The sequence below is a fragment of the Alexandromys fortis genome, unplaced genomic scaffold (assembly GCF_014885135.2).
Source record: "Alexandromys fortis isolate MF-2015 unplaced genomic scaffold, M_Fortis_MF-2015_v1.1 scaffold_29, whole genome shotgun sequence".
In the NCBI taxonomy this organism is placed as follows: Eukaryota; Metazoa; Chordata; class Mammalia; order Rodentia; family Cricetidae; genus Alexandromys; species Alexandromys fortis.
In genome coordinates this window covers 106437-124191 of record NW_026067891.1, presented here as the reverse complement: position 1 = coordinate 124191, position 17755 = coordinate 106437, and the positions used below count along the sequence as shown (strand labels likewise).

At 47.0% G+C, this 17755-nt stretch overlaps 1 protein-coding gene across 1 annotated transcript in view; it reads right to left on the bottom strand.

Moving 5' to 3' along the window:
* Window positions 1-5213: 5213 nt before the first annotated feature.
* The window catches only part of LOC126494691 (ran-binding protein 17-like), a 115021-nt gene continuing 102479 nt past the window's right edge, over window positions 5214-17755 (bottom strand). The window contains exons 12-14 of the mRNA XM_050132137.1: window positions 10983-11081; window positions 9228-9355; window positions 5214-6912 (exon numbers count right to left, since the gene is read on the bottom strand). Coding sequence (XP_049988094.1) covers window positions 6816-6912; window positions 9228-9355; window positions 10983-11081 — 324 coding nt within the window. The 3' untranslated portion in view covers window positions 5214-6815. The remainder of the gene's footprint in view (window positions 6913-9227; window positions 9356-10982; window positions 11082-17755) is intronic.

The window sequence follows — 17755 nt, the reverse complement described above, 5'->3', positions numbered from 1 at the left end:
CTGAGCTGAGCTGGTGATTGCACACCCCTTCCATTCTTCCTTGGACAAAGGAGGGCTTTTAGGAAGTCCGGGAAAGCAGTAAATCGGGGGAAGTCACAGCCAGCGGTTCCGAAGCACAGTGGTTCCTAAGCAGCAGTGTCTGCAGCACTTGGCAGCTTATTAGAAATGGGACACTTGGATCCTGGGGAGGCCCTCTATGTCAGGAACTCTGGGTGGGGTTCAGCAGTCTGCCAACAAGTCAGCTACTGACTCTGGTGCCTCTCAAGTTTGGAAACCAGTCCTGTTCATCTCTTTTAGCTTTCAGAGGTACTAGGAAATAAATACGGGAATTGGTTGTTGGGATTGACAGCTCTTGCTTTTACCCTCTCTTACACTTTTGTGCTTGCTTACGGATCACACTTGCCACAGTCGGTTTTATTGGTCTTGAAGAATGTCCTCGATGGGCTATAGCTAAGTGGTAGAGCCCTTGTTTAACATGAGGAAGATCCTGGGCTCAATCTTTAGGACTGGGGGACAGGGGGAAGCTTCATTTCATTATCCTCTTTTATTTTGAGCCCAGGCTGACTCTCACTAACCCTCAATTTCTCAAGTGCTAGGATTTACAGGAATGTTCCACTCTGCCAGACTCATTATCCCGGTTTTGTTTGTTTTTGAGACGGGGTCTCACATAGCCCATGCTGGTGTCAAACGGCAATGTAATGGAGAAACACCTTGCACTTGAACTTCTGATTTCCTGCCTCTACCTCTTGAATGCCCAGCTTATGTGGGGCAGGGAATTGAACCCAGGGCTTTGCGAGTACTACAAAAGCCCTCTACCAACTGAACTACACCCCCACCCCTACCCCTGTTATCTGTTTCTTTGAGTCAGCTTTGCCACGAATGTTTTGTCTTGCTCTTTTTACAAATTTATTTCTTTGTTGTGCTTAAAGTTTATTTTGCCCCCCCCCATTTAAACAAACGCACTCAAGGCAATAATGTCTCCTTTGAGCCTGGTTTGGCGAGCATGTTTTGATAAGTATTTGGTGTTCCTGAAACCGGGAAGTTGTTGCTCTTTTGAACCAGCACCTAAGTGTGGGAGGGAGATTCAGATTCTCTGAGCTAGGGAACTGGGGTCAGGATTCTTGGGGGGATTTAGAGACTTCCAGGCTGCATCAATCTTCTCCTGGTCTCAGGGAGTGAAGCTGGAGAAAGGGTGGTCTTGCAGGGGGTGGGTGGGGAGAGGTGCTATAGGATATTCGGAGCTTCAGGAATGAGTGGCAGGATGCTGGAATTGCCAAGTGGTCCATGAGTCTGGACTGAGGCAGCACAGATTCTCCAGTCACTGACTTCCTGTGTGATTTGGGATTTAATTTTCCTGCCTTTAAATGGAGTAGGGATTGAATCAAGGCCCTTAAGTGTATTTGGGCCAGTTATCCTATTTGAAAGACTGAGGGAAATATTAGTCTACTTCCATAGAAGGCGTAAGCACATGCTTTGGCACACACATCATGTTCCAGGCTCCCGACCTGCTTACTACACATCCTACGTCAGAGCTCTAGGGTCCTTCAGGATCCTAGGGTCCTCTAGTTTTTGCGATGGAAAATAACCGCTGACCCAACTTCTCCAACAAGTATTTACTGAGCACATAAATTTCCTAGCTATTCAGACTTTCATACTTACTTTCTCTATCTGAGAGTAGGAGCAGGGAAATCATAGCTTCTCACAGTGGGGAGGGCTCTGGGAAGAATGCACCTGGGATCTGAAAAGGCTCCAGGCTGCCAGCTGGAAGGAAAAATGACCTTAGGTGGTGGGTGGACACGAGACCTCACCCCGGAGCTGGTGCTTTTCAGCACATGTCCCTGGGGAGGGCTGGAGCTGGGCCATCTTTTGACCGACTGGACTCTGAGGTCCACTCTTCCTTTCACTCACTTCTTCTATACCTGGGGCGGGCCTGGGTGAAGGAGCCAGGTGTGGAGGTGAGGGCTGGTGTGTGTGTGTGTGTGTGTGTTCTGCTGCCTGCCTCTCCTCCTGGCCTGAAAGCTCTTTTAGGACACCCATTCAGCACAGGGCCTCACTCACTGGAGGGCCATTACGCTTATGGTGTGACGCTAGGACAGATGAGGGAATAAAGAAAAAAAAAAAAAAGGAGAGAACTGGGGCTCGGAAATTTGTAGACTCTGTTCAGCTCATCCCATGGCTGGACCCTTTGCATCCTTTAAGATCCAGCCAGCTCTCACCTCCCTCAATTCCACAGCATCCCTGGCCACAGACCTTCTCTATCCCAGCCTGTGGTCCTCACTGGAGTGCTGCATCTGACTTGCCGACAAAGCCCGCCAGCTCCACGAGGGCAGAGACTTGGTCTCATTAATTGGCTTATTGTGGATGAGTAAAGGAGCAGGGGTTCTCGACCTTCCTGATGCTGCGACCCTTTAATACAGTTTCTCACGCTGTGGTGACCCCCAACCATAAACTGTAATTTTGCTGTTTATGAATCGTAATGTAAATTTTTTTTTGGAGATGGAGGTTTGCTGAAGTTTTCATGACTCACGGGTTGAGAACCATTGATGTAGATGAAGGGCTTCTAGGGTCCTGAGGCTTGGTCAGTTTCAAACTATGGCCTTGAGTGGCTAAGCCTGGAAGGGAGCTAATGCTGGCAGCAGCATGAGGCTGCAGGATATTTTTTCCCTAGGGGCTGGTAGGTGCTGGAGGGTGTTGGAGCTGCGACTAAGTGCAGATGGCAGGCTGTGCGGGGTGGGAGAGGTGGGGCAGTCCCTTTGGGCAAGCATATGCTGCAGTCTCGTCAGGGACCTCCAAGCATCACCTCACACCCGTTTCTGTCCCTCACCCATCAGCCATTTCCCCCCACTCTGTGTTCTACAACTTTGCTTCCTTCCTGACAAATTTTCTCTACTGAATTTGACTTCGTTTCAACCCCTTTGTTGGGCAAATTACATTAAGATGGATGTTGCAGGTACCCTTTATGGCTTATTTATTGTGATACTGTTTGTATCTCACGCTTATAAATAACTTATGTTATAGCTTTTGTTTGTGGAGATGTAACTTACATATTTTATTACGCTTTCTGTAAACCTCAAAAAGAATCTTGTCAAGGGAAGCGCTCTTATCAGCAATCCAAACTGTGGGACGTAAAACCCGACACTAACATTATTTTTTAATATGCCAAGGAGGCAGGTTACTCTTGCTGTAGTTGGAAAGGTTCACTTCCTCGTAAACTTGCACCTCAATAAAACATTAAAAAGTCTCAAGGACGATTTTATGAAGTCCAGCAGGAGGATGAATTAATGGCAGGCTCACAGACGCGGCTCAAAGTGTCTTATTAGACTGGCTTTTTTCTTGAGGTATCTAGTCCCATGGGTTGTGGAGTCCAAAGGGTCCCTTGTCTGCCTCTTCAGTACCAGCCACAGAGGACCCAATTTGGGATTAAGTAGAAAAAAAGTACAGGTGCAGTTAGGAAATCTAACTGATTCCCGGCTCAGGCTGCTAGCTGGAGGGGAAAAATGGCTCCAGGCAATGGGTTCTGCTTGAGGACTGAGGCTTCAGGGGCGATTACTATAAGGATGAGAGGCCCTTGACCAACAACCTGCAGCTGCTGAGGGCGAGAGCTAGGATGTGCCTTGAATGTGTGGACAACCTACAAAGTCCACTTTTGGAAGGGGTCCCATTGCCACAATCTCAAGGTGTGTGAAGGTTGTCATGCTGGTGGAATGGACTCTGGGGAGCCGAGAGGGTTTTCTGGGCTGTTCTGATCATCACACACAGTGCAGGGACCATGTGCTCTTTGGTGTCCTGCCCTAGATGTTGACGGTACAGCACTGAAAAATGAGACACACCTTTAGAGTTAGGATCTAAAGTCTATATGGGAAGCCAAAGTTGAGATGGGTCAGGATACCTAGAGAATTCCTTAAGGATTAGCTGGCTTGATGTAGAGCCCAGACTGTACGTTTGTACACTAGAATCCCTTTAGGATGGTGTTGTGTGCAGACACATCCCACATCCTCACTTACTCGTGCCTTCACCGAGCAGTGAGCCCTGTAGAAATGGCAGTGCTATTTTTTCTATTGCTGAGTCAAGGCCAACAGATGCGTTCTCTATTTGGTCACAAGAATAGTTGCACTAGCGGTCTTCATATGCCCTCTGCAGGCCTGCTGGGTATCCTAACATGGCAGTTTTCATCTCAGATAGAATGGCTCCAGAAGCCACTCCTGTATAAATCCACCGGTCTTTGTTCCCGCTGGCCTCCAAGGTTTTGGTGGCTTTGGTAGTCCCAGACTGGGCGTATGCCTGTGGCACCATAAAGGTGATCTTCCAGCACTTGGTGGCCCCACTTCCTTTTCCTTTCTGAGGAGGGAATCACAACAGAACGTCCAAGGAAAATCAAGATTAGAAAACTTGCTAGTTTAAGAGAGAAACATGTGTGGCAAGGGCCAGGTCGGCTGGGGCAGACAGCTTTGAATAATAAGGCTTCCAAGAGTCTCTGCCTCCCGCACCCATTCCGTCTGTCAATGTGGGTTCCTCCCCAGTGTGTGCAACAGGACTAGGGTTTTCACAGCAGCAGATGGCTCTTTGGATCTCTGCAGTCTCTGGCTCTTTCCTACAAGCTAAGAACTGTGTGGTGAGCCGGGCTCCTCACTCGTTCTGTGAAATGCTCTCAGCTTTGGCCAACCACTGCATGTATGTAGCCTGTGAGAGACGCTAGACCAGGGGCCCAGCCAGACTTCTCCCTCCATGGCTCAGGAGCAGATAAATGTTACTTTAACACTAGACAGTGCTCTACCACCGACTCACATCTCCAGGCAGCCCTAAATCCATTGAAATTTTAGAGTCATTTACTGTTAATAACCAAGTTCTGAGAAACAGGTGGAAATGAACCTAAATATTATAAACATTTCCGTTTACCACCTGGAGCAGCAAGGAGTTCTCCTGAGACAGATCCCAGTAGAAAATCTACCAACAGGATTTGTAAGCTATAAGCCACCTTTGGGCCTTACTTCCTAGTGTGCACAGTGGGAGGGGAGGCAGTGTGGGTAAGGAAGGCACTCTCTCCCAGGTGGGCTACCCACAGAGTGCTCTGTGAGTCAAGCCCCACTGAGGCACAAGGACACAGGTGGCCAAGCCTGAAAGAGGCTGTCCGCCTGCTGCTCAGCTCCCAGGTGAGAGCTGGCTGTGTGGCAAAGAAAGGGCAGCACAGCATCCTTTTCTTGTGAACATTTTAATGCAAACAATATAGTGTTTCCGACCCTCGGCATTTGTAAAGAAACAGCGCTCGGACGGGGTTAGCAGCGTGTTTGTGGAAATGAGGTGCAGTTACAACCACCCAGCCCCAAATACCCCAAACCCAAGAAGCCAGGCATTGTGGCCCACACTTGTCAACCTCTACTGAAGAGGCTGCAGCAGGAGAATCACAGTGTGTTCCAGGCTAGCCTGGGCTACACAGCAAGGCTCTGTCTCAAAAAACCAAAACTAAACAAATTAAAAACCAAACAAAAACCAAAGAGAAATTCTTGTCAAGCTCCTTTGAAAGCTGATGTTCCAAAGTCTGGGACTTGTCTTCTCTAGGAAGTTCCATTCCTAATAGAGTGGGGTGAAGAAGGTTCAGGCTCTTTGTCATTAAAGACCACAAGCAGTCTCATCCAGACCATAATGTCCCCTGACTCCCTTCTGCACACAGAAGACAAACACTTTAAGATAAACTTAGGTGACTCAATTTTATATGACAAGCCTGTTGCCAACGCAACTATCAAGAAAGGTTTGAAGAAACACTGTCTGAGAAACGAGATTACAAGAAGAGCCTGTGGATTTCTTCTCTGCAACAGTGAGGCCAACCTTTCATGTCTTATCAGAAATAATGGGCACAGTGTTTATTGTAAGCCTGAACCACGAGGACAGAGCAGTAAGATAGGAGGCCCGCTTGACAGTGGCAATGTCAAATTAATAGCTTAGTTATGGCGGGTCACAGACTGAAAAGGCCTCCATTTCCTGTGTTTGGATGAAGTCACAATCCAACAGTGGTTAAAAGTGTAGAAGATGGAAGGCAACTCTGTCCTCTGGGAACTGACAGCCTGCACCTGAACTGAAGGCAGAGCTGCTCCAAACACTACATGCCACTTTCAGCTCCTCTTCAGATCAAATGGGGCCAAAAGGACCAGGTCCTGGAGCACCCAGAACTTCTTCCTGAGGCCTCCAGAGCCCTAAAGACATCTTTCTGCAGGCAGCAAGCACACGGCTTAATTCTTCTAGACGGAACCACTTCAGATTTATGCCAGTGGAAAGCAAACATTGTTTGTAAGCCATTTAATTGTGTTACTGTCTCTCAACTTTATCAGATGCTGCTGAGGCAGAGAGGCCGATGTGCAGTCCTGGGGGAGGCTTTATAGCAAACCCAGGCTCCCTCTAAATGCCCACAGCCCAGAGTCCCTAATGTAGTGTTTTCCAGATGTAAAAACTATCAATTCAACAGGTTCAAATGGCAATTGTCTCAATCCAGGACCCACACTGTGGGCTGCATCTTCAAATCGACAACCTTGATCTCAGAGCCACGACTGGGTGCTAGGCTTGTTTATTATATTCTTTGGTTAAATATAGTTTCTAGACTTCTCAGTATTGTGGGAACCCAGACAGACTAAAAACATGTTCCGCTTTGCATACTGAATTTACACTGTATGCACACTATTATGAATTTCTATAATTAGGTCAGACTTATAAAAATGTAGGGCTTTGTTGCTTGTTCTGAGAACACATTCTCTGGGCGCCAGCATCGCAGACGCGGACTCCAAGTCTCTTGACAGAAGCTGCACAGTGCGTGCTCGGGAGGCGGGTCAGCTCATCATGTCCAGGCTACACAGCTCAGAGTGGCTGTCACTACGCAACGCCTCTGCCACATCTCTTCTGAAGATGGAGAGGTTCTGTGTGAACCTGTGGAGAGAGAAGCGGTGAGCTGCAGGTCGAATGAAAGCTGGAGGGAGGGCAGCGTGGAGCTTGGGCCCCAGGAGAGGATCCTGCAGGAAGGCTCCACGGTGCTGGGTGCTCATTTGGCCACCATCCTCCCCTGAAAAGAAGTCACCACCAAACCCACTCTGACAGCTTAGGGTTGGGGACATCTGAAGTTCTACATAGAAAACATTAAAAAACTGTTTACACTATGCCTCAAATACTGAATTGAGCTTACAGATGAATGCTTTCATCATTGCATTCTTCCCAAAGGTAGGTATTATTAGGATTTCAACTGAAACAGAATTTAGTGATTGAAAAATGGGGGCAGTGGGAAGTGGAAGCTCCTGTCCGTATGTCCAGCAGTCAGACAGCAGAGGTAGAAGGATCATGAGTTTGAGTCTGAGGCTAGCTGGCATCTCTGTGATGAAACTATCTCAGAAAACAGCACAAACGTGCAGAGGTGTGTGCCCTCAGTTTGGTAGAATACTTGTGCACTGTGCATGAAGCCCTTAGTTTGATCCCCAGCACTACATAAACTGGACATGGTAGCCTATGCTTGTGATCCCAGCACTTAGGGAGTGGAGGATCAGAAATTTCAGTTATCCTTGGAGGTCAGTGAGAAGGCTCAGTGGGTTAATGGAGGTGTTGCCAAGTCTGATGACCTGAGTCAGGTCTCTGAGAACCAACATAGTGGAAGGAGAGAACTAACTCCTGCCGAGCTGTTCTCTGATAGCTGCCCCCTAAATAAATGTAATCATAAAAAGTTAGCCTTGTCTACATAGTGAGTTTGAGACCTGCCTAGGCTATATAACACTGTTTAAAAAAAACAAACCTAAAAAGGTGCACTGGGTTATACTGAATGAATGAACAAAATTTATGCCCTGGCAATGCTGAAGCATACATGGGCAGCCTGTATATGGCGCTTCTGTTGAACTTGTCCATATTGGGTTTCATGGTCTAAGTTGATGAGTACGACTGACCATGTCTCTTCCTCAAGAGGCACCAGATCTCATTACAGATGGTTGTAAGCCACCATGTGGTTGCTGGAACTTGAACTCTGGACCTTTGGAAGAGCAGACAGTGTTCTGAACTGCTGAGCCATCTCTCTAGCCCCCACTGGGTTATACTACCTGCATCCATATTTTGGTTCTACTACTACTATCTAGGCAACCTGAATGACTAGCCACTTGGCCTAGTACCTAATATGAGTAACTAACTGTCTTAAGGGAATGCAGGAGCGAATTTTATCAAGTCAATGAGACAAGGCCTGAAAACATTCTCTCTACACAGTGGGCGCAATGACAGCAGCCAGTCCTTGCTGCCGTTCTTTCTTGAGACTAAGAGGACTGCCCATACTATTTCACAGAGCAGCTCAGAAATGCCACTTAAACATCCTGCCTCTCCTTTTCCAGCTTCTGAGGTTGCCCCTTTCTGGATGTGAGAGCATTGCTTAAGAGTTTGATGAACGGCCAAGGGAAGGTGCCTGCACCCCAGCTGACCTTGCCTTATTACCACAGCTCATACCTGGGCTCCACTGCCTCCTGGGTGACAGACAGCGTCTGCTATAAATGCTCGAGTGTCTGATGAAAGGTCAGGGAGGAAGTCTTCCCTGAGCACATTTTCTTCTTCCTTATCAGTGACTACTGTCTGTCTTACCATTAGGAAGTGAGCTCCACGAGGCCAGGAGCTCGGAATAGTTTATTTACCATGGGTTCCATATGCTTCTAGTTTTATAAACTGAATAAATGAATTCATTCGTAGTGATGAATTTGGTTAGACCTCACTGGCCAATGACATCAGGTACTCTGAAATAACACGCAGAGGAAGAAACCAACACCTAACGGCTCACTGGCCTCAGGACCATTTTGCTGTCTAGACACCACATTCAGTGCCATCACTGTCTCCTTACTGTAGAAGAGACTCAGCAGAGAAGTTGCTGCTTTTCTCTCACGCAGCTTACAGAAGCAGGGATAACATTAGCTGGGGTGTCCACCCCCTAGGCCTGCGCTTGTTCAAAGGCCAGAAGTCCTTCTGCATCTCCATGGACAATGTAAGTTCCCCTTCACTTGCTCTTTCCTGTTGGATTATAACTGTTTAAGGGCAAAGGCTGTATTTTTTAAATCTTGGCATCTATGAGCAAATACCCAGTAAAATGTAGTGACTGGGACTGGCCTGGGTCTAAGATCACAAGGTGTAATGGGAAAGCTGTACCAATCCGTGAGCTGTGCTAACTGTAGTCCTGTTGTTTTCAGCAAGCCTGGAATGCTTCTAGAGATCCCCTGCTGGGCAATGCTCACCTGTCTCTGTTCTTGACAGACAGGTTCTGTTCCACTCCTTCCATCAAGTTCCTGAAACACTGGGCAAGGACTTCCTGCTTGGGCAGAGGCTGGCTGTTGATCAGGCTTGCTCTCAGTTCACTGAAATACTGTTGGGAGAGACAGTGTCAGCTGGGCTCCAACTCCAACCCTCGCAGGAAGCCAGGCCAGCTGGGGTCTCCTTGTGCTCCCTGATACTCGGGTTTGCATCCACACTCAACTTTCTATCCTTAGAGAAAACCCAAGCTGCACAAGCATTCCTAGGTGTACCTAGTGCCCTCCCTGCTCTTAAGAGTCTTTTGCTGTGACTGCTGCATTGTTATTGCTTAGCCTGATGGAATCCTTGCCTTCTCTGTGGGAGACTGAACCTGGTCTTCTGGGGTCTCAACTCTACTTGTCACAGGAAGGCTGAAAGAAGAAGGGCCTCAAGCTGAGGAGGACTTAACCTAATGCCCGGGAAGCACTTGGGTGACTGAAGGCAAGGCCAACGGTCTCTCCTTCAGCCTCACTTCTCAAAGTTCTTAGCTCTGGGAGCACTTGCTGGCACACCTGGTAGCCCCCTCCTTTTCTGCTGGGCTCTGTGGTCTTGTACACAGAAACAAGCTGTGATGTTGAGCGGAGCTACTAATCACTGGAAACAGCCAATTTCAGCAAAAGACAACATTTTGCCAGTCACATGTTTATCTCTTCAAGCCTAAGCTGTATGATACTTAATTTCCATCATACATTAAAACAGCTCACATCAAAAAACACACATAATTAATATGTAGTCAGACTAATATTTAAATGCTATATATCAGAGGCATTATACTTGAAGCACAGTGTCTTCCTGAACAAGATTGGGAATGCACGGAACTACTTATTTTTCCCTTTATAATGATGCGGTGACTCACACCAAATAGAAAATTATTAGTTTTTCATCCTAAACCATGAAATATTGCCTCCATCAGTAAAGTATAATATTGTGATGTCATAAGCTTTTTCTAAACACCGAATTTACCCTTATTCCCTCTCAATCATTTTAAAAGAACTGCTCTCTTTTATAGAGCTTGGATTTAAATCACAATAACACCGAGGGAAGATGAATGACAGCGCTATTGAATGTGGCTAAAATTGGATACTTCGGCACAGGTGAATGATGAGACAGCTCTTCTCTTTTTGATATATTTTCTTCTTCTATTAGTTTCCTTCCAAGGCTGGGATTTTCGTTTGAATTTTAATGTATGCGGCTGCCTCTAATCTCACTGTCTTTTCCCAGTACTATCTTATTGTATAGACAATTCATTCTCCCAAGCAGTAATGCACTGTTCCTACCGACTGTTGAGAGGCCAGAGTGCTGGGAGGCAGTCTGGTGGTCAGAGCACTGTGGAGGCACGGGTGCGTGCTTCCCGAATGAAGGGTGCTGGCCCTAGGTACACTCCCTCAAGGCCGCTGCTGTCATCTCATGTGGTCGTGTCTGGGTCCCCAGATACAAAGACAGGCTGGAGGAGAAGGCAAAAGGGCTGTTGCTGCTCAGAATTCCCGTGGAGTGGCAAGGCAAGTGAGTGATTTCAAGATACGGCTCAGCATTCCACACACAGTGTAGTGCGTGGGCCTCTGTGGCCTCTGTTAACTGAAGACCTGAAGCCTTTGAGGAAAGGACTTCTGGGTTGTCAAGGCCCCAGCTCTCTATCCCATGGTCTTCAGTGTCTAATAGCCCCTCCCTCCTCCTGTGGCCCTTCCTGAAAGCACACTTACCTTCTCATTGAGCAAGATGAGACCTAGGAGAGGCCTAGATACTGACCACTGGTTCCGACAGTCTTCAAAGACAATGGTATTCATAAGGACAGACATCATCTAGAAGACAGAGTCACATGGAAATTGGGACAATTTGGCTTAGAGCTTGCCTGAATCTCAGACTTTCTATGTACTTCTTACACTCTTCCACCTTTCTGATGACAGGAGTGCTTTTCCTAGATAGCTGGCTCTCACTCTGGAAGCCTAGGAGGTTACACAAACTCTGGGCAAACCCCGTTTCTCCAAGTAAGAATCTTTACTACCAAAAGCTTGGTGAGAACCTTCTTGGTGAGCAGAAGTCGGGGTCAGAGCCACAAGGGTCAGTCTCTGCTTTTCAAGCCTTAGCCTTATATGCTCTGGGCTGTGCCAGGCACCATGCACATGCCCAGCTCACCTTCCTGTCTTGCTCCTCACCTCATTGAACAGTCCATGCTACGAAGGAACATCTCTCTGCAGCTCGTCACTGAGTGGAATGGAACACTTTCCCTGTGACCCTGGAATAGGACTCTTCCTGCTAGCTCAGGAAGTGTCTTCTTTTGAGACAGGGTTCTCTACGTAACAGTCCTGGCTGTCTTGGAACTCACTCTGTAGACTAGGCTGGCTTCATTGAGATCCACTTGCCTCTGCCTTCTGAGTGCTGGGATTAAAGGCGTGCACCACTACCGCTCAGCTCAAACTGTTGCTTTTAAAACCATTCTTCATTACTAACTGCTCACTCAATGCTACATGTATATACTTATCCATGCTCTTAACTTTTGAGTTTGTAAGTCACACAGAAGGGATAATAGGACGTAAGCATCTACCAGTCTCTTACCTAGGGCCTCAGAGTTTGCTAGGGAAGTCACCAAAAGAAATAGTGGAAAAAGGTCTAGGAAAAGAGCAGCAGCCTGTGGAGGGGTGGAGGAAGAAAGACTAAGTTCTTCAAGGACAGTCAGGGAGATGCCACAGGGCAGGTACCATCTAAGGAGTTCACCATAAGCAGACAAAGAAGCAAAAAGAAGGTGGGACTGAGCAGGGTGGGTTCTGCAATATTAAGGGATCCCATGGCCAGAATGGAAGGCCATGCTGAGACATGTGGAGTGTGCCCTGGGCAAGACACACAACAGGCAGGAGGGCAGGGATAAGGCTGCTACAACAGTGCAGGCTGTGAAGTGGGTTCGGTTCTCCCACTGCCGCCTATCTGCTCCCATAGCTCTAGGGAGGACAGATGAAAAGGCAATCACACGGCAAGACCCACAAGCACCACTCCAACACTCTAAGAGTTGGTTTGCTTTGGATGCATTTAGTGTTATCATTTGGCAACTTCTCTTTTTGCAAAAGTATGCAAGTGTAGTGTGTGTGTGTGTGTGTGTGTATTTACATGTGTAGAATGTAAGGGTGAAGTTGGGTGTCTTCCTTAAACACTTTCCGTATCACTGAGTCAGTAAGCTAATTATTGCTGAACCCACAGCTTGAAGATACTGCCAATTCAGCCGATCAGTGTGTTCCTGCCTCCTGAGTACTGGGATTAGAGCTATGCTTCCACACTCACCCAGCACTTATGCATTTATGTAGGTTATGGGATCTGAACTCTGGTCATCATGATTGCACAAATGATTATCTACTGAGCCATCTCCCTGCCCCTGGCAAAAGTTTGTGGTGATCTAATTACCCTGTGATCTCTGGCAAGTAACGGAACTGTTCTTGCTGTGTCTGTTTTCATTAGCTCTGAAGAGGGAAATAACTCAGTTCAAGGAAGCTGAGAATTAAATGAGATGGTGTCTGAAACTGTGGCAAAGCGAACATTCTATAGACACTGCAGGCGTGCATCACGACAGCGATGCGCGTCTATAGCTCTCGACAGCTGCCATTCCCTGCACCAGCACAATGATTAGGCTGCTCACAAATGAGTGTGCCAATCTATATAAAAACACAAGCACTGCATGTCCAGTCTCTCTGGAGAGGTTAGAACTCCATGCCGGGCATCCTTTGTAGACCGCAAGTTCCCATGAACAATCTAGCAAGCCACCCAAAGTCATAGAGCACAAATTAAATTGACAAGCAAAAGTAACAGATCCATGGAGACAGTCTAAAATATTATGGGCTTCACAATCTGAAGCAGAATGGATATTTTAATGGAGAAGATTAAAGTTAGAGGCACCAAATTCTACCAGTATCTGACAAAGCATCCTGGAGTGATGTGCCAATTACTTTATACGGTTCTCTCGTGTATTCATTTGTCTGAATGCATGTATTTATGTCTGTAATAAGTAAGGGCATGTTTGAATAAAATACTTTTCTAAAAATAAAGTTGGCAAAAATGAGTACTTTTTTTCTTTTTTACTTTTCTGGAAATATGTAAAGTACCAAGTAATCTTCTTAAATGGCATTGATGTGACAGCCAATTTCCAGAATTATTTTTTCTAATAATCTTAGAGCAGTGGTAAACAGTCCGGCCAATGGGGTCCGAGTTTTCCTCCCCACCTAGAGGAAGACTGGGTGCCCTGCTGAAGAGCAGTCCCTTTCCCTTGCAGGTGGTGTGAGGTTTAGATGGGAGTCTCCGAGGTCAAGGACACTGTGAGTCAACACTGCAAGGAGCAGTCTTAATTGTACCCACCAGCCCACATGAGGACTCGGTGTAGCAGCTGGGTATCTAGTTTTCCGGTGTCTACTCGCTCCCAGCACTGCTGCAGGGAAGGGTGGAAGGCCACTTTAAATCCACTTTGGCTACATTTGCCAGGGCCTATACTCAAACCATACACGTAGCTATTTTGCCAATGCAGGGATGGGATTGTCTAGCAGGGGTGCTACCTACTTAGAAAATCATACTCTACATTCTTTCATTTGATTCCTCATTCCTCATTTAGTTCTTCCTTCTTACAGATTTTGGCTGGAATTTTGTTCAGTGATGTGGTAGCCACAGGCATTAGACTCAGTACTGAGTTCAAGTATGGTCCTGCTTTATAACCCATGGCATTTTCCTTTATGTCCTCAAATATAAAGTAGGGTCCATCACAGCTGATGTGAAGGGGACAGAGGGAGACATGATTTCCTATGTATAAATCAAATATCTGGAATGTGCTTGCCGCACAGTATACCTTAGACATAATGTTCCCATACTGCAACTGTGGCTTCCCTCTGGCTAAAGACAATGGGGCCGCATGGCTCAAGGAAGAACAGCAGCTCTAGAGAGATGAAAGGGATCACTATGGTCTCTTCAAAGTTGTCTAACTTCATGCAGGGTTGTAGTCTGAGCAGGAGGCAGTCAGAAAGTACCCCATTTGCTTCTTTGGGGTATTAGCATAGATTTGAATGAGCGCGCTCTGCTGCAATCATGTAAACACAGGTAAGGACACATTACAAATGTATGACCCAGAGTGAGAAGTGATGACGTGTGTTCTCTGTTCACACCCCCTGACAAGGGCGTAAGACACAAGTACAGAGCAGAGCAGATCCTAACCTAACCCCCTGGGCCACGAAGGAGACACCAAAGAGACCTCTCCGGCTCCTCAAATGCCACAGGTTTCTGCTGTACTGTCTGCTGAAGTAGACGAGCCAAGGGAGCTGACCTTGGACACTGTCCTGCTAAGCCAACGAGTGCACACTTGAAGTGAGGAGCACATACAGAAAGCTGAACTTGTGGCCTTAATTTATGGCTAACACATGGAATAGTTAAACATCTAAACTCTAACAGGCAGTTCACTTTCAAGGATCTTCTTTTTGAAAACAGACTGAGAACTCTAAGCCAGGGGATTCCAGTAAGGGCTGTGGCTGGGGTTTTCAGGCTACACAGGCCAAAGTCTGAGGCATGGCCACTTTTACCAGCTCCCACCCAACAGTAAGCAGGGCCTGATGATTGTCTCATTTGTGGGGTGTGCGGGTGCTCACATACTGCCAGGCACTGCATAGCTTCCTATTCTCAACTAACCCTGGGGAGAGCATCAGCTGTCTCACAGTTGGGAGAGGTCAAGGTGCTGCTAAGGATGCAAACACTAATCCAGGTCACCTGCAGAGCTCAGCCTGATCACTGTGCCAGCCTGGGCCGCCACCCCTCGGGCTCTTCTGAGGCTCAGAGCACCTGGCAGTGACTGACAGGAAAGACTCACTCTTCCACCCTGAGTGTCCTCCTGCACATGTCACCCTTGTGTGCTTTAGTGGCTTCTGGCTGCAGAGTCATGGAGACGTTGAAGTTCCGTGATTAGAATCCAGGGCATGGCTTCTGACAGGTTTTCAGCGAACCTTTCTGTTCCCCACACAAAAGGTTTACAGATTTAGTTAATGTTATTGATAGATTGTGAAAGTGAACAACAGCAAACTTAAGACTATCTCTGGAAATTGATACACTGAACACTTTCATGGAAAACAATGACTTCCCTCCTACTGAGTAACAAACTTTATATTAACAGCATAGAAATGAGTAGGCTAATTTTCTCTAGGTTATATAATCTTCCTACAAAGTAAATGTTTCCAATGGGTAGTGGAGACACACACCTTTAATCCTCCACTCGGGAGGCAGCGGCAGGCAGAGCTCTGTGAGTTCAAAGCCAGCCTGGCCTGGTCTGGAGAGTTTCAGGACAAGTTCCAAAGCTACAGAGAAATCCTGTCTTGAAAAACCACACACACACACAAAAGTAAATGTTTCCATTGTCAACACTTGAACATGCTGAATACTATAACACACAATCTGTGAAGTTGTAAGAAATGAATGAAACAAAACTAAGATTTGCATCTTGTTTCCATTTGTACTCCACAGAAAACCCAGGCCTGACAGGATGAGTGCGGGCACTGCAGGGACCAGATTCTCAGTCTACTTAGGGGACTCCAGCTCTTCCCTACCTGTCCCAGCCTGCTAGTGAGACAGGCAGAAAAGAGGCCTTATCCTCTGGTTAGCACAGAGGAGAGCTAGCAGAGCCAGGCTAAGGGGTTAGAGACCTAAAAAGCAGCCCCGTGTCCTAGCCCTGGAGGGCTGAGGGAGACTAAAGAAGGACAAGCCAGGGTGCAGAGAGGGCCAGGGTGCAGAGAGGGCCAGGGTGCAGCGAGGGTCAGGGTGCAGCGAGGGTCAGGGTGCAGTGTGGGCCAGGGTGCAGCGAGGGCCAGGGTGCAGTGCGGGCCAGGGCACAGTGTGGGCCAGGGTGCAGCGAGGGCCAGGGTGCAGCGAGGAAGGGCCAGGGTGCAGCGAGGAAGGGCCAGGGTGCAGCGAGGGCCAGGGTGCAGCGAGGGCCAGGCCACTCTGTGTGTGGATCTACACCCCAGCCGACTGCAGTAATCCTGGTGATGTTCTTAGGAACAACTACAAATACATGCAGCCAACTCTTAAGAGCTGCCTGTGCCTGGGGAATGCGTCAGCCTTTCAAATGGCCGGTGAGAGAGGAGAGGACGCTGACCTGACCATAACAAAAATAACAAACAAAACAGGGAAGCACCCGGCCCTACCCAGCTGCTGGGATAAGGCACAGGGTCTGAGAAAGGAGAGAACTCTCTCACCCCCACAGCAGTTTCTCCAGAGCACCTGCCCCAGTCAGAGGCTCAGGCTCAGGGAGCCACACAGCTGAAGGAGGAACTGTTTCCAGTTTTCAGTGTGCGGAAGGAAGGGAATTTCTGTCATTACTGAGTGCTGTTCCCAAGGCCACATGCACAGCAGATATTGAAATGTGATCCTGCTCAAATTAGATCCTAGACGTCTTTAGGGAAGGAGAATCAATTGTTCCCTTCATCTACCATCTTCCTTTGTGATATTAGTGGATAAATAAGCACATATTTCGTTATATTTTTTCTGCCCCTCCAGAATAACTGAGGCCCACCATCTAAGTTACATTAAATTTAAAATACCTGAACGTATCAAGCAGCCACTATATGTTGATAATGTTTTAGCAGCTTCATAATGGAAGTCTTTAGCATTTAAAATGAAAAACAATTGAATGAAATGGAGGAAGAGGTGAGCCTGCTCTTCTGAAGAGCAAGGCTGCAATCAATTATGGGTGGTCTGTCCCCTGGAGGCCATCTGGGAGTACTGTCTCCTTGGCCTTTGTGCAGCCTTAGCCTTGATCAAAGGTGGGGGGAAAGTGCTTTAAAGACACCTCAGGTGAAGGAAGTTTGGCCAGCTTTGGTCACGTGAGTAAGGGAAAGTTTTGCTGATGTATTGTCTAGAATATTTAAAAACTCTTGCATCAAATGTAAAATCTAAGGAAAAACACAAAAAAACACAACCTAGTTTTGCTGTTCTTTCAATTTTCTCTATTACCAACTTTACCCCTACTTCTCAAAACATTCATTTTAATCATGTCTTATTGGGGAAAGAATTACCTGCCAGTCTCCTAGCCTATGAGAAGGTCAAGTAAGAATGAAACTTCAGGATTAATTAATTGAGAGCACTGCAAGCAATGTGTCTGTTCTGAAGGCTATAGCACACATCACAAGGAAAACAGTTTTATTTTCTAGGGTTGAAATAAATTATAATAAATTATTCATTTCAATGGCAGAGATGTACTGGAGAGCAACAGCAAGAAAATTGACTACACTACACTGTGAGTCTCAATCCTGAATCTTCATTATCCATCTGAAACTTTTTACATGGAGTAAATCATATTTCAAGTGGCTGCGGATCTCATAAAGCAGCTTGCTACATTAAACCAGAAAACCTGGGGTGGGTATTGGAGGCTGCAGGGCTTGCCACTCAGCACTATTTGGGTTGGCGCTCTCTCTCTCTCTCTCTCTCTCTCTCTCTCTCTCTCTCTCTCTCTCTCTCTCTCTCTCTC